This window comes from Symsagittifera roscoffensis, chromosome 7 (genome assembly GCF_963678635.1).
Source record: "Symsagittifera roscoffensis chromosome 7, txSymRosc1.1, whole genome shotgun sequence".
In the NCBI taxonomy this organism is placed as follows: domain Eukaryota; kingdom Metazoa; phylum Xenacoelomorpha; order Acoela; family Convolutidae; genus Symsagittifera; species Symsagittifera roscoffensis.
In genome coordinates this window covers 7803276-7821581 of record NC_087068.1, presented here as the reverse complement: position 1 = coordinate 7821581, position 18306 = coordinate 7803276, and the positions used below count along the sequence as shown (strand labels likewise).

Genomic DNA, 18306 nt, shown 5'->3' with positions numbered 1-18306 from the left:
AGTAAGAGCGTATGCCATTGATTGAGGTTTTTTCTTCAAGTGGTCTATCTGTTTGAAGTCAGTAAAAAAGTTCATTAAATTTTCAAAAATAGCACAGACAATTATTAAACAACATCTAAAGAAAAATACACGAAATAAAAAATCCCTCGTCGTGGTACCAAGTGATTTTGCAACCAACAGAACAGTGGGCTGGGCTAATATGTGTTTCACAAAAAGAAAAAAAATCCGTAAATGGCCGAGACTCATTTAAAAGCGAAAAAAGTAGTAAAAATTCAAATAGAATGTCAAAAGTACTCGATTTAAAAAATTCCTTATCGTGGTATCAATGGCTTTTACTACTAATTGCACAGTAGGCTAATAGATTTTTTATAGACTGAACGCATATCTTGAACAATTTTTGCAAGCTAACAACACACGCGTAATGCCTATCGACAATCGCTTTGTGAAAATAAGAGCAATTTTTAGCGAAACAATCTTAGAACACCCGGTCGATGCAATATCAATACCTCGTCAGCAGAAAATGTTCAACCTTCCAGCTGAAAATTAAATTTTTGGTTGCCACTTTTATTCGTTAATTGCTGGTTGGAACTTTCAGTTATTATGAACCTGTTTTTTTTTTTTTAAAAAAAAAGATCCAAACATTGCAAACTTTTGATGACGCTATAATGGTCTAAAAATTACCAATTCAGCCATTTTGGGAATAAACTTGTAAAAAAAATTTAAGTTCTCACTTTTTTCGAACGAAATAACAACAATTCGCGGCAAACAACATCTGAAGCCAGAACTTGCAATAAAATTTCAATTATTCAACAAAATTTAAATTTAAGCAACAATCTAGATAAGCTGCAAGCACTGATTCACGCAAAAAAATACCCTTCAGGACTCAATGGAAGGTCGCATGCAAACCATTCCTATTTGACAGTGCCACGTTTTGAACAGAATTACAAATTTTTAGAGTTTTCGCTCTCCTTAAAGTTTTCGAGTTGCCCTTTGTTGCGAATTATCGCGCTTCCTAACGCGTAACTGAAGTGCCCATGAATCCAACCCCAGTTTATGTCAAATTGAACTTTGATAACCTAAAAGATCCAAAAACTACCAAAAAAACGCAACCACCATCAATTTGCACTTGAAAAAGCGTGTGGGAAAAATCTGAAAAAAAACAAATTCTTAACTTTGAAAAATTTTGAACACTTGATCTTTTTTGACAAAAAGTCATCAGAAATATTTCAAATTCTTCGGAATTTTCCATCACGTACCATGATAAAGAAAGTGTTGTTGTGAAATGGATTCGATTCATCAAAGATTCGTAGACAGTCGTTAAAATTGAAGAAACAAGAGTCATGAAACCGAAATTAACTGTTTTTGACCCTGCTTTTCTTCATTTAACTGACATGTCTTCTATAATTGGTTTCCCGAGTCGAGATTTTTCACCTAATTTGAAGCAAGATTTGAGCGGTTTGAGCGGTTTTTTTAGAAAATTACGCTCAAAATCTTGCTTCAAAATGAGCGGTTTGAGCGGTTTTTGAACGGTTTTATCTAAAAAAAACCGCTCAAAAACCTCGCAAGATTTGAAATTGTATGAAAATGGTATGAATAGCATTTTTCCATGAATTTGATGCAGGCAATTAAATGATAAGCATTTTCGGGGTGGGGAAATGTAAGATAAGCAATTTCGGTTTATGGAGGTTAACCCGGGGTAACATTACCTTTCGAGGCCTTTTTGTTGGTTTTAATCGGTTTTCTTTATAAGACCGCTCAAAAACCGCTTAAAAACCGCTCAAATCTTGCTTGAAAAACCGTTCAAAAATCACCGCAAGAAATGAGCGGTTTTTGAGCGGTTTTTCAAGCAATATTTGAGCGGTTTGAGCGGTTTTTCCAAAAAAACCGTCCAAACCGCCCAAACCGCTCAAACCGCTCAAATCTTGCTGAAAAACCGCTCAAACCGCTCATATCTTGAGCGGTTTTTGAGCGGGATCTCGACCCGGGTTTTCGTAAGCTGGATAACTCACGTTTTAATCTCGTAAATGTTTTGATATCGCTTAAATTAAATCTGCAACAAGAAATTTAAAAAAAAACATGAGAACTTAACTTAAAAATTCTTTGAACTATTTTTAAATTTATCTTCTTTTCTAAGTCTCCTAATTGAATAATTGTCCTGAAGGATAACATTCTGTGATTTTTGCACCTCGTAAAACCTCTCGTTACAAAAATATATTGAAGTTCGTGTGAGGTGGGGGGAAGGAAAAAGAGCCGCGGCACCGAACGACCATGGATCATAATTGTTTAGTGATTAAATTTACAATTTTACAAAATATTTATCTCATTTCCTGTTTATTGCAGGGCTCTTTTTCCTTTTTCCCCCCACCTCACTCAAACATGAATTTTATGCTCTAACGAGTGGTTTTACAAGGTTAATTATGAAGAACAAATATGTTTGTCATGGCCTAATTAGTCTTCATGTCAGTTTTCATGAAAATCGGAAGAAGCGAACAGTACCCGCACTGACAAAAATGGATTAGGATCGATTTTAGTATGAAAAAAGTACGTTGATTAAATTTAGATCAATTTTAGTATGAAAACAGTACGTTGATTAATTTTAGATCAATTTTAGTATGGAAAAAGTACGAAGATAAAACAAAAAAGATGAAGATTGATTTGGATCGATTTAAAATCGATTTAAATTGATCTTAAAACCCAGCTAAAAAATGTGATCCAAATCGATTTTAAATCAATTTAAATGCGTTTTTCCAGTCTGATTTTGTTTTTAATTTTAAGGGGATTAAAACGGATTTAAATCGATTTAAATCGATTTTTTTTGTTTGAGAAATTTTTCATTTTACATCCATAGCGTATTGTAGCATAAAAAGACCAAATAAAAAGACCCAAATATCAATAAAATTCTTTGATTTTCTTGCATATTTTGAGTTCAAAAACTGATTTATATTGACCCTATTCTTGATTCGTTTTATAAGTTTTGCCCAAAATCTGATTCATTATCATATCTTTCTATGATATAATTGCATATTAACGAGATCAAATTTTAATTTATTCTGACCTTTTTCTTGTTTGTTACATAGGATTTTGCAAAATCAGTTTTACAAAATTTTCTATAATTTCATTGCCTTTTTTCGTGCTTGAAACTGATTCATGTGGATAATTTTATTGAATTCTATAACTTCTGGCACGAGTGTTTACATTTAAAAATCGAGAATAAAAAATTCCAACATTTTTTCATAGTCTATGTTTTTTTCGACTTGTTAGCAAAAAAAATCTATTTTAGTGTGTCGGAAAATCATCGAAATGGATTTAGGTCGATTTTTCAGACACTTAAATCGATTTAAAATTTTCATAAAGATCGATTTAAATTGATTTAAAATGGATTTAAGTGAGATTCTGATGGATTTAAGTGAGATTCGGATGGATTTTAGTGAGTCGGAAAATCCATCAAAATCGATTTGAATCGATCTTTTAGACACTTAAATCGATTTAAAATTTTCAAGAAGATCGATTTAAATCGATTTAAAATCCATTTAAGTTCGTAAAATGTACATGGTTAATCGATTTGGATCGTTTTAAAATCGATTTAAAATCAATTTAAATCGACCGGAAACCATTTCTGTCAGTGTGGGTAACTTCAAAAATAAAAATTTGCCGGTGGGGGGAAAAGGAAAAATAGCCTATTGCAGTTGCTGCGTATTACGTTTCATAGTATCTATTATAGTTTATAAAGATTTCATTTTGTATATTTTTCTTTTTTTCTTACATTTTTTATTTTGTAGTTTATATTAATTTATATATTTTTCTATTTTATTTAAAAGTTGAACTAATGGGTAATTGGTTGAACGCCACCTCTTATACTGCGGGGTTGGGGTGGAAAATTGGTGGGGGAAGGGGGAAACATGGGTATATGGTCTGATGATTATATTCGTTTTTTTTAAATCTTTTTGCTTTTTTGTTATAACTGTGAAAGGCATGGCATACAAGTTTTTGCACACTATACGCAAAATTTCAGCAAAAGGATCGAATTTAGTTCTAAATATTTATTCTAAATATTAGTTCTAAATATTCTATAGACAGAATATATTAGATTATAATCATTTATTTTGGTTTTAAATTTAAAAAAATCTATTTCAATTGATTATCTTGAAAAAAAAATTTAATATCAGTGCCAAAACTAATGGATCATAATCAATTATTTTTGAAAAAAAAACAAGTTTTCAGCTTAACTATTGGTTTCAATGACGTTATAATTGATTTCGTGGTCTGAGTTTTACATCTGTAGTAGATTATAATGGATTATTTTTGTCTCGGAAATTCGTTATAATCGATTAAAATCCATGGGCGCTCATTGTGGGCAGCGGCCAGCCACCTTTGATTAGAAATAACTTTGGAGAGTTCTCTAGACAATTTGGTCTCCAAACGTTTTCTTAAAAACTCACAAAATCCTCACTACACTACAAGTTCACTATATATAGTAAGAGCAAAAAACTCAAAGTCACGAAAACTCCTGTCAGTCAAACCTTTTCGACAAAAACAACTTTGTTTAGTAACTTTTAATATAAACATTTTTTAAGCATAGAATTCATTTCAAAAATGACCGTTTTCTAAGGCAGACACAATATCTGGTATTGTCTGGTATAATTGGTATTACTCTCAGAAACTTATCCAAATAGCTAAACGGAGCTCATCATTGAAAAGAGGATTAGAGTATTATATACTTAAACAAACTCAGGTTTGTAAAACAAAAAGTTTTTTTGATAAAAACAAAAAACCCATATAGAGGTTCCAGAATCACACATGGGCTTCAAAATTAGCTTTACGTTAATTGTATTGAGACTAAAACAATCAAATGACAATTACAGGCAAAATTTATTTGTTACAATTTAAAAATTCAATTTTATAAGGGGAAAAATTCGCCCTTAATTTACAAAAACAATTACATTCAAAAAACCATCATGGAAGAACGCCAAAAGTTCTACTAAGCAAAAATTAATAAGCTTAACTTTACCAAAATGAGTTAGTTATCAATTCACATGATGGACTTATTTCGCGTTATTTAATAATTACCAAGATGAGTTAGTTGCCTATGAATTGCCAAGATGGGTTAATTATTAATTAGCAAGATTGGTTAATTATTGTGTGTTGTTTTGCAGATAAGTTTCTACCTGCAAGACACGAAGCACTGGAAATTATGTCACGCGGGTGTGTACATGTTCGGGAGTATGGCCCACGTGATGCTGTACTTCAACTCCTGCTGCAACCCCCTCGTCTACTGCTTCTCCTCAGACAGATTCAGACTGTCGCTCCTCCAGACACTCCCCTTCAAGTTCATCACCATGCAAAATAACAACCCCGCCCAGGTGCCAAATCGATATTTTTTTCACTTTTTTTTCACTCCTTTTTTTCACTTTTTTTCTCTCTTTTTTTCCAATTGTGCTTTCTGCGATCTAAGATTAAGATGTTTTTATCCACAGGGGAAAGGAACTACATACGAGCTGCTCAGCTCATCGAGAAAACCTCTGTTGTCCCCCTGAATAACGAAGATACTTACGCAGTTTTTTTGGATATCATTTGCAGAGGGTCTATGAAAAGCTATTCTAAGCCAGTCTAAACATAGTCAGTTTCTTTTATTTCCCCCAAAATTCACACTAAGTTGGTAAGTAATACTTAACAGTTTAAATTAAAAAGTTTAGTTTAAATCCATAAATAACTAACCCCCAAGCCCCCTACAATGAGGTTGTTCATAGGGATTCGAGCCTCTGGAGCTCGAAAAATTAGTTTGGTTGTATCTGGTTATAAAGTCCTCCTGGTTGTATTAGTACACATAGTTACCCCCGAACAATGAAGGTTGTCAAAGATTAATGCAAGTAAATGAGTTTTATTTTTTGTTATTTTTGTAGCCTGTCACTAGCTTAAGGTAAACTAATCGGGCGCTATTGCACAAGGACCGAGGGCGCCTAAATTTTCAAACAAATTATCTCTATTAAATTGACCAAAATTGACTGAATCTCAATTTTATGATTTTAAAAAATCTTTAACTTCTAAAATTTGATCGGGTTGGCTAGAAAAGCTCCGCCGGCATTCGGTCCTTGTTTTCTGTGGTAATTTTCTTGTATACTTGTTTCTCTTATACCATTTCGGACTGTTTTGATTCTTTTGGTTCTTCAGATAATTTTTTATCATATGCGATTCGAATGTGCATTTTTCAGAGTCAATGAACGTAGTGAAAACTATTGTAAGATGATTTTTTTGTTTTTTTTTTCAGAAAAATCTTAGAATTCGTTCAAGCTCGGTTTTGACTTTTCGCATTTCAATTTCAGATTTTTCAGCGAAATAAGAGCTTAAAAGTCATCTATTTTTTTCTTCGAAATTTCGAAAACAAGTCTGTATTTTTTTCTATTTCCTTGCGTTCATTGACTCTTGTTGAGCGCTCGTTGCCTCTATGTCTGTTTGCTGTGTTTAATTGTTTTCTAATTGACCAACTTTAATTCAAACTTTTAGTTCAATGATAGAGAAAAGATATTTTTAATAAGTATCACTTTAAGATGTTCCACTTAGTGATATTTTAGAAACAGCAATTTAGATTTTCTCAAGCGATGCATAATCCGGAATTCCATTTGGACAACCAACCCCAACCCCCCTGCCCCCCTTCCCGGCGCTCCTCTCTACGGCCCTCCGTTTCATCTCTCGGGAAAATCTTAGATTAGCCCTTGACGAAACTGATTGACAACTGATCATATACGAGACTTGCATTTGCGTTATTCTTTGTTTTGCAAAATTTCACTCTTCAAGAAGATGCTTTTATCAAACAACAATTTTACAATAGAACTTTTAATTTTTGAAAAAGAAGGTACGAGTTTTTTAAGCTTTCAATTAACAATAAAAAGAAACAATTAAATTGATCGAATTTTCCCCGAGTAGCCATTAAAAGTCTTTTTGTGTACCCATTTTTCTAAACAAACCACATCAGCTGTCATATAATTGAGTTACTATGAAAATCATTATTCAGTGAAATAATAATGTTGTCAAAAATGAGTAGCAACAGTTTTTCTGAACAATAAAATAATACAACAAAATTAGGACAGAAATTTAATATATGCTCCGAATAAGTTCATTGTTATCTTTCCAATTCACAATATCATTTTAAATTTCACATGATGTTTTCGCGATGACCGTCAAAAAGGTTTTTAACTAAACTTCATTACCTGTTATTGGCTTTTTCAACCATTCACTTAAAAAAAGGTTAAGGTAAATGGAAACAAAGCAATTCGAGGAACAACAATTCACTCTAATTTTTGGCTAAAATTCTTTTGAGTGAAGCAGGGGCGGAAAAATTTTATCGACCAATTTGATTTTCCGAGCACTCCCAGAACACTATAATGACCCTATTTTTTTCAAAAATTTTGCCTCGCAGACAAATTTTTTTAAAATCAAGTAGAAAAAAGCCATTTTCGGGCAGTTTATGAAAAATTTTAACAAAAAATCCGCCTCTGAAAGTACTAATGCACAGTTTTTTGTCCAATTTTGCTTTTTTACCAAATAGTGTTAGTATCCGATTTTTTTGATTTACTACTGTTAGTAAAAAAACGCCTTGATACAAGATGAAATTAGTGTGAAAAGTGGCAGCACGCTTACAGCATTTTTGCACTTTGATACCAATTTGCTGGTAAAGAGTTTCAATTTCTCATAACATGGAATTTGATATGCAAAGAGTTTAAGCTCATGATTTTTATCCTTACCTAAACTATCATCATTATTCTTAGTAATGAGCGTGGTGGTGGTGAAAACTTATATAGAGAGTCTTGAAACTCATTCACGCTTAAATTTGATTCTTCGCTGTTTGTTTTTTTTTCAAAACTTTAGTTCAGCTTCTGTTAAACAAAAAGAAAAACTCCACTATCAAACAGAAAAAGTGAAACAAAAAATCGCAAAAACATGATCAAATGTCTAGAAATTGTAATTTTATAAAAACTGTTCAACCTACAAAATTAAGGTATTATAGGTCAAAAAGCATCTTTCAATTATTTTTTCCGAAATTAACCCTTTTTTGAGGTTTTGTAAATGTTGCTGCTTCCTAAACTTGATGATCCTTGCACATAAACTTGTTACTTCAATAAAGAGTTTATACTTTGAAAACAGTTTTTTATTTTTTTCTAAAGTAGTTTTTTATTCCGCGAAAAATTTTTTGAGAGCTTCGCGGATTCTCGGACACAAATAAGCCTGCTCGCACGCTTTACTCGCTGAAAATTGAACTAAAACTCAAAAATCAGTTTTTTTCGACACGGAAATTTTTTCGAAATTTTATTCAAAATCTTTCATAGCAGGGCTGAAAGGGTTTTAAAATGACATAACACTCAGGTCAATTCGATGATTATTTGAGGGTGATTGATTTCCTTGACAAAAAAAAACAAAAAAAGCCTGCTCGCTCACTTTATTGGCTCAAAAATACAGTGCTGATTTAAATTAACCGGACAAAACGCGTTAAACTTGAAATTTAAAACCCGTTTTTCTTAAATTGGGTTGAGTTTAGGTGAAAACTTATGAATTCAAAACTTGCTTAAAATTTCAGCAGAATTAATATGGTGTAATTTGTTTTGCGAAATTCGGGCCCAAAATTTTACCCCAAAAATGGATCATTTTGGCTTTTCTTAGTTGATCAAAAATTACGCCGAAAATACCCAGTCGATCACAGACATAATTATATCAAAGGGAGCCTCTTACGTAGCCCAAAAAACTTTATGGAAGGTATTTTCTCCAAAAGAAATTTGGAAATTGTTTAAAAATTGTTTTTAAATAAAAAGTTGGTATTTTAAATAGTAAAATCGACCTTTTTTGTCTATCAAACAAAAATAAATTAACTTATACAACATTTTGGAGATTATACCCTTTATAAAGTTTGTTTGGCTACGTAAGAGGCTCCCTTTGATATAATTATGTCTGTGATCGACTGGGCATTTTCGGCGTAATTTTCGATCAACTAAGAAAAGCCAAAATGATCCATTTTTGGGGTAAAATTTTGGGCCCGAATTTCGCAAAACAAATTACACCATATTAATTCTGCTAAAATTTTAAGCAAGTTTTGAATTCATAAGTTTTCACCTAAACTCAACCCAATTTAAGAAAAACGGGTTTTAAATTTCAAGTTTAACGCGTTTTGTCCGGTTGATTTAAATCAGCACTGTACATCATCACTCGAAAACATTAATCGGGTTTTTCTCAATCTTCAGAAATTTTTGAGAATTTGTTTATGTTGTTTAAATCACGGCTGAAAAGCCTTCAAAATGATACATCACTGACCCATTGCAATGATTATTTGTGATACCTGAAAAAAAATGAAACACACCTGAATACGAAGTTCGATTCCAGTTTCAATGGTTGGAACAATTCGAACTGAGAGTACGCAAAAACTTATGTCAAACAGGTGGAGACAAGTTAAAATTAAAATTCATAGAAGAAACAACGATAACGACGTTCATATGAGCTTATTAATTGAAAGTCTCTTCAATTTTACTTTTTTCTATGGTTTAATTCTAAGTACAAAACGGCTTTTTAATTTGCTTGGTGATTGGTTTTGGTACTCAATTAGTTTTTAAGATTGGGGTACCTTAAAAGTTAAGATTTTTCGAGATGTTTTTATTCAAAATAAAATAGGTGGAGTTAAATTAAAGTAGGGGAAATTTACGTGTTCAATGTGTTTGAATGCACTATAATTATTTTTCTGAGCAAAAAACGTTTGAGGAAGAGAATGGTTTTTACCCTACATAGAAACCCTCTCCAATAACAAAAAAATCCACCCCGCAGTCCAAATTTCCGCCCCAAAACATAATAAAGGCTAAATTACATCCTTTAACAGCCTTTTCTACTGTAAAGGCTATAGTATGCTGGTGCACCTATGATGATAGAAAGCCAAGAAGTTTTCAAATAACCCTTTGATTTGCAAACATCCATCCGAGCTATTCTAGTTTTTTCATCCGAGCTATTCGAGGCAAGTTAATTAAGAGATGGAAAAACATTCACAGCTTTGCGATTATGAAACATTTTTTAAAGCCACTTTCTAGAATAAAAATTATAAGGAAATCAAGAAAGCATGATTGGCTCTACCAAATTTTAAAATACATGTTCACATAGACATCAAATGGCCAGTTGTTGGTCCTTATTTTTTCTTGTTTGTTTCCAATTACTTTTGACTTATTTTTATAAGTCAGAAATAATTTGAAAAAAAAAGAGAAAAAGTATGACTTGCCATATTTTAAAAACTTAACTTATCGTAAAATCACTCTCAAACACTATAAGTTTCGAAATAATGCAACATTGGAGTCTTTCATAAGTGACTCAGCTCTGTACCAATTGTGATAAAACTGTGCGAACAAAATTTTGCTCGTTCACAGTTTTTTGCTAATTATTGGGATCTAAGTTTATCCTAATCAAAAGACCCAATCAAAAAGACCTGAATTCGTGGCAATGAAGATTATATCAATGATGAACTTGAATTAGTGACTCTTCTTGAGTTTTCTTGACTATTTCATTTTTTTTTTTGAAAAAAAATTCCAAACCATTTCCAAAAATTAAACTAAAAGCAATAATTAAATTTCAATGCAATGATTAGATAATCTTTTAACATTAACAATCAGTTTAAACATAAATTTGGGCATGAAATGGAAATCGTAATAAGAAGTTGGAGGCAGATTAGGTTCAAAATTTGAAGATATTACGATAGGAGAGTTTCATTCAAAATTATTCTTTGATTTTATGTCTTCATAATTAATTTACCATAAAGTTATGTGCAACTGTTTTTCTCTAATTGCTTGCAAGTAATTACGTTTGCGATTTTGCTTGTAGTTTTGAGTCTTGGTCAATGAATTTTTTTTGTCAAAAAAAACGATAAACTTTGGCATGTGTTGAAAATTATAATCAATGGCAAGTTGACAATTACCAAATTTTGTTTATTAATCTTTTTTTTTAATGAAAAGAGACTAAAAAACAGCTTGAAGTATTGATTTAGAATGAAGATGCGACCCAGACACAAGCGTCAGCGGGAGCCATACAACTGAATAAGAAAAGCTCCGGCGGGTCCCTGGTGTCATACAAGAAACGACAGTCGAACGCAACTTTAGCCACTGCCGCCAAAAACCCCCCACCCGAAACACGTGAACACACAATGAATAACCAACAGAGTGAGGGGGAGAAAACGAAAAAAGGAAAAAGAGTGTCGATCGATGTTAGTCCTTCTGCAAAAAACAAAGACGATAAAGCGGAAGTTGAAATTGAAAACGATTCACAGGGTTTGAACGCTAAGGGTAAAAACTCTCCATCTAGAATCAGAAACAATTTTGAAGTATCGGCTGTTTAATAAAAAGTTGAAATTGCAAACTTTTGATCAAAACAATGTATTGTTGGTGTTTTTTCGTTATTTGATGTGTGCTTTTTGATATATATTTAAAGTAAACTTTGGAAATTATGATAATAATTGATGTTGCTCTCTTAGTATTATATGGAGCTATAAATGTGGATAAATATTACTTTTGTGAAGATGTGTTTTCCCTGGTGCTTAATACTTAAATTCAATTCCCTTCCAGCCATGCTGGTCAATTTTCTTGATTTCGAGTCAAAAACTTTTTGATTTTGAAAAAATATTTAATTGTTATTTTTTATATGAAAAGATAAACCAAGTTTCCTTGGCTACTGACGAATTATAAATAATATTTCTGATTTAAAAAAAAAAACAATTTTCTACCGACGTTTTTCTGAGTAATTTTACACTTAGGTGGTGTTTTGGTTCAGAATAATTTCAGCAATCGACATTATAGTTTTCAACAAAATTTCCGCAATAAAAATCAAAAGAGAAAAACGATGATTTTCAGTAAACCTATGGTGGCTTAAAAAATGCCAAGCTGCCATGACCTTGTAGTTAAATTGTGATCGGTAAAAGTGTATCTCTGATGATGAAGCGTGAGCGTAAACTGTGAAAAGCTCGGCAATTTATCCCGCACCCAAAGGTTCCAGATTGATTTCAGGCTACCGAATTAATTGTTTTATTTCATTAGACGACTCAAGTTTTTAAAGCTTGCTAATTATTTTTTTGAGGAAAAACAATCAAAGATCAAAATTAATCAAAAAACTTTTTTTAAAGAATTCTTTATTTTTCGATTTTTTTCGCGGCTAGTTGAAGAACAGTCAGGAGCCCCGAGAACAGAAAACAACCTGCTTGTACTTTTAGGCGGATCTTTTTTTGCGAGGATGCTGGCTTCAGGGTTTTTTGTGAATTTGTCGAAATTTCTTAGTTTTACCGGATTTTCTCAGAGCCTGTTTTACAAATTTACAAGAATCAGAAATTATACCGACTATGGTAATGAACTCAAGTTGTTTAACCGAATTGAGTAAAAAAAATTTCAATTTTCAATGAGTAAAAAAATTGTTTCGGGATGGTTCTTTATTTTCTGGAATAATTGTTTTACAACTATTTGTTTGTGATGGGTTTTTGCACTCCGGTATTGCACTCTACACAAAAAAATGCAAATCATACAATTTCATAAGAATAACAAGGATAGCCGGTTACTGTGCAAGTTGCACAGAATGTTCAGACAGTAGTGTTTAAAACAACAGAAAAATTCTTATCGAATTAAAGTAGTTTTATCTGCTTGGTGTGATAAAAGGATCGGAAATCAAAAACTAGAGTATAGGCATATTCTACATTCTCAGTAAAATATGCAAAACGGAAAACATTTTGTGGAAAAATTACTCAAAAAAATCAATAAAAAATTCAAAAATTTTCAATTTTTTTCTTGCAGGATTTTGAATTTTTGGGTTTTTGTTTCCAAAAAGGCGCTAAAATACTTGCAAAAACTAACTTTAGTAGGACTTTAACGCTTAATTTTAGCAATTGTAAGCTTTTGGTCTATTAAAAAACATATATTTTAAACCTGCTCATTCACCCTAATTAGACAAAAAATCAAACATTTCAAACGGTTTTTCTCGACACAGGGATGTTTTTTCGAATTTTGTTTTTGTTTTGTTTGAGTCAAGAAAAAAATTAAAATTAGATATCACTCAAATCTCTCCGATGTTTGTTTGTCGTAGCTGAGTTTGTGTGAAAAACAGAGAAAGAAAGAAAAAAAACTCACCCGAAAACAAATTTCCTCCCAATTTTTTATATGGTCAGAATAAAAACTTATTCCTAGCGGTTTTATTTATTAATTGTGTTTTTTCTTTACATCCAAAATGTGTATAAACTGACCAACAATTTTATACTCTAAATGTAATGGCTTTACAAGTAATTTTGGAGATACAGCAAGTTCGGAGTTTTTTGCTTTAAAACATTGGTCATACTATTTCCTATAAAAAAATTTGTGTGACAAAATTTTTTTTGAAACAAAATCAAAAGTGGGAAAACAATGTTAGGTGCTTAATCGCAATCTAGAGTGCATGTTTTGTGAAAATCAGAAGTCTTTAATGTTGTTTTTATAGTATGAAAAATTTTTGTAAAAATTGTCAAAAAAACAAGCCATAAATTAACAAACTACAGGCCGCATCAAGTTTTCGAAATTAATTTTTTTAGCCATCCACAAAAATTTACAATCTGTTATAAAATTATGTGAGAAATTTTAATATTAAATTGCACGGCGAATATCCAAGTGCTGTTTTTATGTGGTTCATGTAACTCAACCTCTTGATTTTCTCATATGAGAAAGCCTCTGGTTATTGTTCCATACAAAAGTAACATAATATTTGTGCTCGGGTGGGTTTTTTTTCTTCAGACAAATTTCGACTTTTTAACTAGCCATTTTTGACGGAATTCTTTTAAATCATTCAAAAGGTATTGTTATCCTGAGCTTAAATTTGAAAAGATATTTCACCTGTGATCATTTTTCGTAAAGTTATGAGGGTTTAAAGATTGCCATTTTGGCCATTTTGACCAAGTTGGGACAATTAACGCGCGATATAATGCGCGCTATAAACGCGTAAGCGGAGATTTAGTCCGTCTTATAAATCGTTCCAAATTGGTTGAACGAAGCTTATTTGCCATAATTGAATTGTTACAAGGAACGAAATCTATCTTTTTGTACTTTATATGGCGTGTGGGGGGATGATTTTCATAAAAAATTGCAAATTTTAGAAAAAAAATTTCTTTTTATTTTATTTCATTAAATTTTTTTTAACCTTATTACTGCTGCTCCATAAACCTTAAAAGGCAGTCGGAACATTCAGGGCTTCGCCCTGATGCGAGCTTCGCCCTGATACGAGCAGTCTTGTTATGTTTACAGCTATACACAAAAAATTGAAGCAAAACTCAAGTTAATTATTTTCTTTCAAATAAAGAGAGATTGCTTGTAACACAATTTATCAATTTATTACAACGTTAACAAAACTAGTCAAATATTCTCAGACTGCGAAAATAGCCACTCGTAAAGTTATCAGACAAATTTTTAAACGTGTGAAATTGAACATGTCAATCCGGGATATCTAAAAATATTGCTGCTTTGAGCTCAAATCTAATGATCATGGCGGCATAAGAAAGTCGCTTTGGGCAACATTGGATTGGATAATAAATACATGTCAAATTTCTTCAAGCTCGTAAATTATTCGGCGGGTTAATCTAGCTCAGAAATTATTCCAAATTATTTTGTGCAATCAATTGATCCAACAACAGTCTTCAATTCAAAGTTGAAAATTTAATAGAAAATTATCAGCTAAATTAAAAAAAAAACTGATGCCGAGTTATCTATGCAGGGTCAGATGTGGGAGTTTATTGGAAAAAGCAAAACTGATCATAAAACTGTTCTTGAAATTTTCGAAAGCTCTTTTCATAAAATTCAATCAATGAGCTGTGCGCGTATGTCTTTAAAATGGCATATTTCGCGCAGGAGGGGGGGGGGGGCAGACACTTTCTTTCTGGGATTTGACACCCTGCCGACCCAAAGGGTCCCCCTTTACTATTTTGAGATATCCAATTTTGGCTGACGGACCCTAATTTTTCCCAAAAGTGCCTAAAAACGCTATTTTTGGCCTGTTTTTTTAAAACCCGCCCACTCTTCCTCGCGAAAATTCTTGGATCCGGTCGTGACTATAGAATTGTGAAGCAACTTTTGGACCTGGTTAAATAAGGTTAATAAAACAGCAGGGCATGTCATTTTGATTTTTTTTTTAAATTTCAGCAAAACTTAAGATCTAACAGCCAAGAGTAATTGCCACAGTTTTGTGTTCTTTTTTAATGGTCTCGAATTGTCATGATTAAAGCCACAACTTCATTTGCCGGACTCCCTATTTTTCTCACAAATCATGAGTGGTTTGTTTAGATTTTAGTTGCGCTTGAATTGTACTATGCGTTAATAATTTTTTTTCTCTAATGATGGAGGCAGAATAATGGGGTAAGTAATTTTCACCTTTTCCCTCTTTAATTTGCAATCAAGTAATCTCTATTAGTTTACAGAGCTTACAATCATCAATTTCAATTGCTAATGCTGTAAAAATTGTCAGCTGTTTCCGTAGAGCATGCTTGATATCGCCTTATCAGAATCACTCTAAATTAATACAATACTACTCGTATCAGGAAAAAGCCCTGACTGCTCCGATTATCTTTTAAAATCTATGAAGCAGTGTTTGTTTTTAAGAAAAATGATGAAGTAACAATCAAAATTGAAAAATAAATTTGTACAAATAAAAAATTAGAATAATATGAAATAATATATAATAGTAATATATTTAAAGAAATAAATTTTAATAGACTTTTTTAAATCATCCCCCCACACGCCATATTAAGTACAAAGTGATAGATTTCACTCAAAGTAAGGTATCAATTATGACAAATAACCTACTTCAATCAATATGGAACGTTCCTAAGAAAGATTAAAGAAAGTGCACGCGTTAATAGCGCGGGAAAAAATCGAGCTTAATTATCAAAATTGGCCATATTGGCAATCTTTAAAACCCCATAATTTTACAAAAAACACTCAAAGGTGAAATATTTTTTCGAATTTGAGCTCAATACAATAAAAACTTTCGAATGATAAAAAAATTAAACAGCAAAAGTTGCTAGTTAAACAGTCGACACTTGTCTGCTGGAGAAAAATTATTGCGTCACTTACTTCGAAACAGGGGCGGATTTAGGGAGAGGGGCGGCGAACTCCCCTTCTACTTATAGATTCGACCTTCTAGCGACTCAAAGGGTCCCCCTTTTGTTCCTTTTTAAGAAATCCTATTTTGTCCGACAGACCCGAAAATTGTTTTAAAGGCATTTTCGGTGCCAATATATATATATACTATTTTATTTTAAGGGGATCGCGCAAAAAAACGTAATTTTTGTCGAAAGTTTTAAAAAGTGCTCAAAAACTACTTTTTTCTACCTCTTTTATTCAAAAATTTAATTTCGCCCCAAAAATTCTGCCCAAATAGAGTCCTTATAGAGCTGGGGGACCGCTCGGAAACTCAATTCCATCAACCTAAAAAAAGCCGAGAAAATTTTGAAAATACGCCCCCTCCCCTCGAGAAAATCCTAAATCCGCCGCACTTGCTTCAAAAAACGGATGAACAAGGCTGCTCGTACCAAAACAAAGATCTCAAAAACTCGAATACTTTTCAAAATATCACCAAAGGAAATTATTCAGAAAAATGACAGAAAAATCGGTATCCAAAAATCATATAGCTATATGAAGTTCAACATGGTATGTTACGCATGTAGCAAAATATTCAGAACACCAAAAAAACTTGCTTAATTCAAAATGGAACTATTTCTAAAACGGAATGAATCTTGGCTCAGGCGTTAGTAGCATTAAAATCATGGCGCGTTTATTATCCCAAATTGATAAACTTAAAGCACTCGTAATTTGAAAAAAAAAGACCACAGGTAAAGTTATTTTTTTTAATTGTCTGGAGAAAAAAAATAAGCATACCGAGCAAAAATAATCCGTCACTTTCTTCGAAAGTCGGAGCAATTTACTGCGAAATCCCTAAACAAATTGAGCCAAAAAAGTAGCAAACAGTATAGCACTGCAAAACTTTGCGGCTTTTTATGCAATTGCTACAATAGCATTAACTCGGGTTATTGTAGTAATAGTTTGTAGTAATGCTTGGTGAAAAGGCTCGCTACTTTCTGAGAAGTGATGAGTTTACTTTTAGCTATACAAATCGAAGCTCCGAAAGCTTCTGCCAAAATTTGTTTCTGTTTTGGACTGATTGCTTTTTTTCGAAACTTCTGAAGCATGAAACTTAAACATAGTAGAAAACAAAATACTGTTCTCCAGTTTTTGTAAGACTCGTATGAAATTATGGAAACCCTTATTTTGCTCTACAAAAATTGTTTCTTTTTTCTTCGCTAAGACAAAATATCGCATGAAACTGTAGTAAATTTATTACTGTTAAAGTAAGTTTCTATTAACGAGTTTGATGCCCAATTTAGGCAATGATGTTTTTGTTTAGTGAGTGCGAACTTCATTCAAAAGTTTTTAAAAATTGTTTTTAACAGTTCGACCGAAATTCGATCAAATCTAATTGTGAGCAGTTTTGAGTGTTTTTTTTTCGCAGTGTTTTGAACAAGAAGTTTGCCATTGATTGTTCCCTTATTCTTACAACATATCAAAAAGATAACATTTAAACTCGTATCTAAAGTTTTTTATCAACTAAAACCACATGTGGTGGTGGTCAAAATTGGTCCCATTGTGGTCTTGCTTTCCCATGAAGGAAGCTGAGGGAGCCCAGTTTTCAGAAAAAAAAAAGAGCTGATTGAGCCCAATTTGAGCTATAGGAGCCCAATTTTTAATATTATGGGCGCTCAATCAGTTTCCTAATTTTAGTTCAAATAGACAAAACAAACAATCGCTCTAAGGATTGGCTGAAAAAAAAGTAGCACAGATGTCTTGGGAAATCAATGAGACGGCTCGAGTCACTCAAGAAAATTGTTTTTCTAAAAGGGACTGAATTAGCCCAAATTTTGGTCCTTGATTTGTCAGGGAAGGGGATGAATGAGCCCAATTTTCTAAATATTGGGCTGCTAATTGGGCGCCATTGGATCAGTTTTTTCTGTGATAACTAGTGTTCCAGTCGTACTAACAATTGAGATCATTTAGCCCTTTTCTTGGAAAATTGTAAGCAACGGCTTCGACCCGGTGGTGGTGGGGGGGGGGGGGGGGTAGATGGGCTATTTCGAATGAAACAAAATGCAATTAACCAATTTAGTTGCTGGTCACTTAAAACCAAGTGATATCAAAACTAAATTCAGTGCAATATAAAACTACACAGCTTTGCAAAACTATTTCGCTGAAATTAAGAAGGGCTGGAAAACAATTTAAAACTTCAAATTGACATTTTGTGTTT

At 32.4% G+C, this 18306-nt stretch overlaps 1 protein-coding gene across 1 annotated transcript in view; it reads left to right on the top strand.

The window, feature by feature from the left end:
- Positions 1–11702, top strand: part of LOC134851877 (galanin receptor 2a-like) — a gene marked incomplete in the record, with an annotated part of 66385 nt that extends 54683 nt beyond the window's left edge. Inside the window, 2 exon segments of the mRNA XM_063868151.1 lie at positions 5154–5360; positions 11003–11702. Coding sequence (XP_063724221.1) covers positions 5154–5360; positions 11003–11350 — 555 coding nt within the window.
- Positions 11703–18306: the final 6604 nt, after the last annotated feature.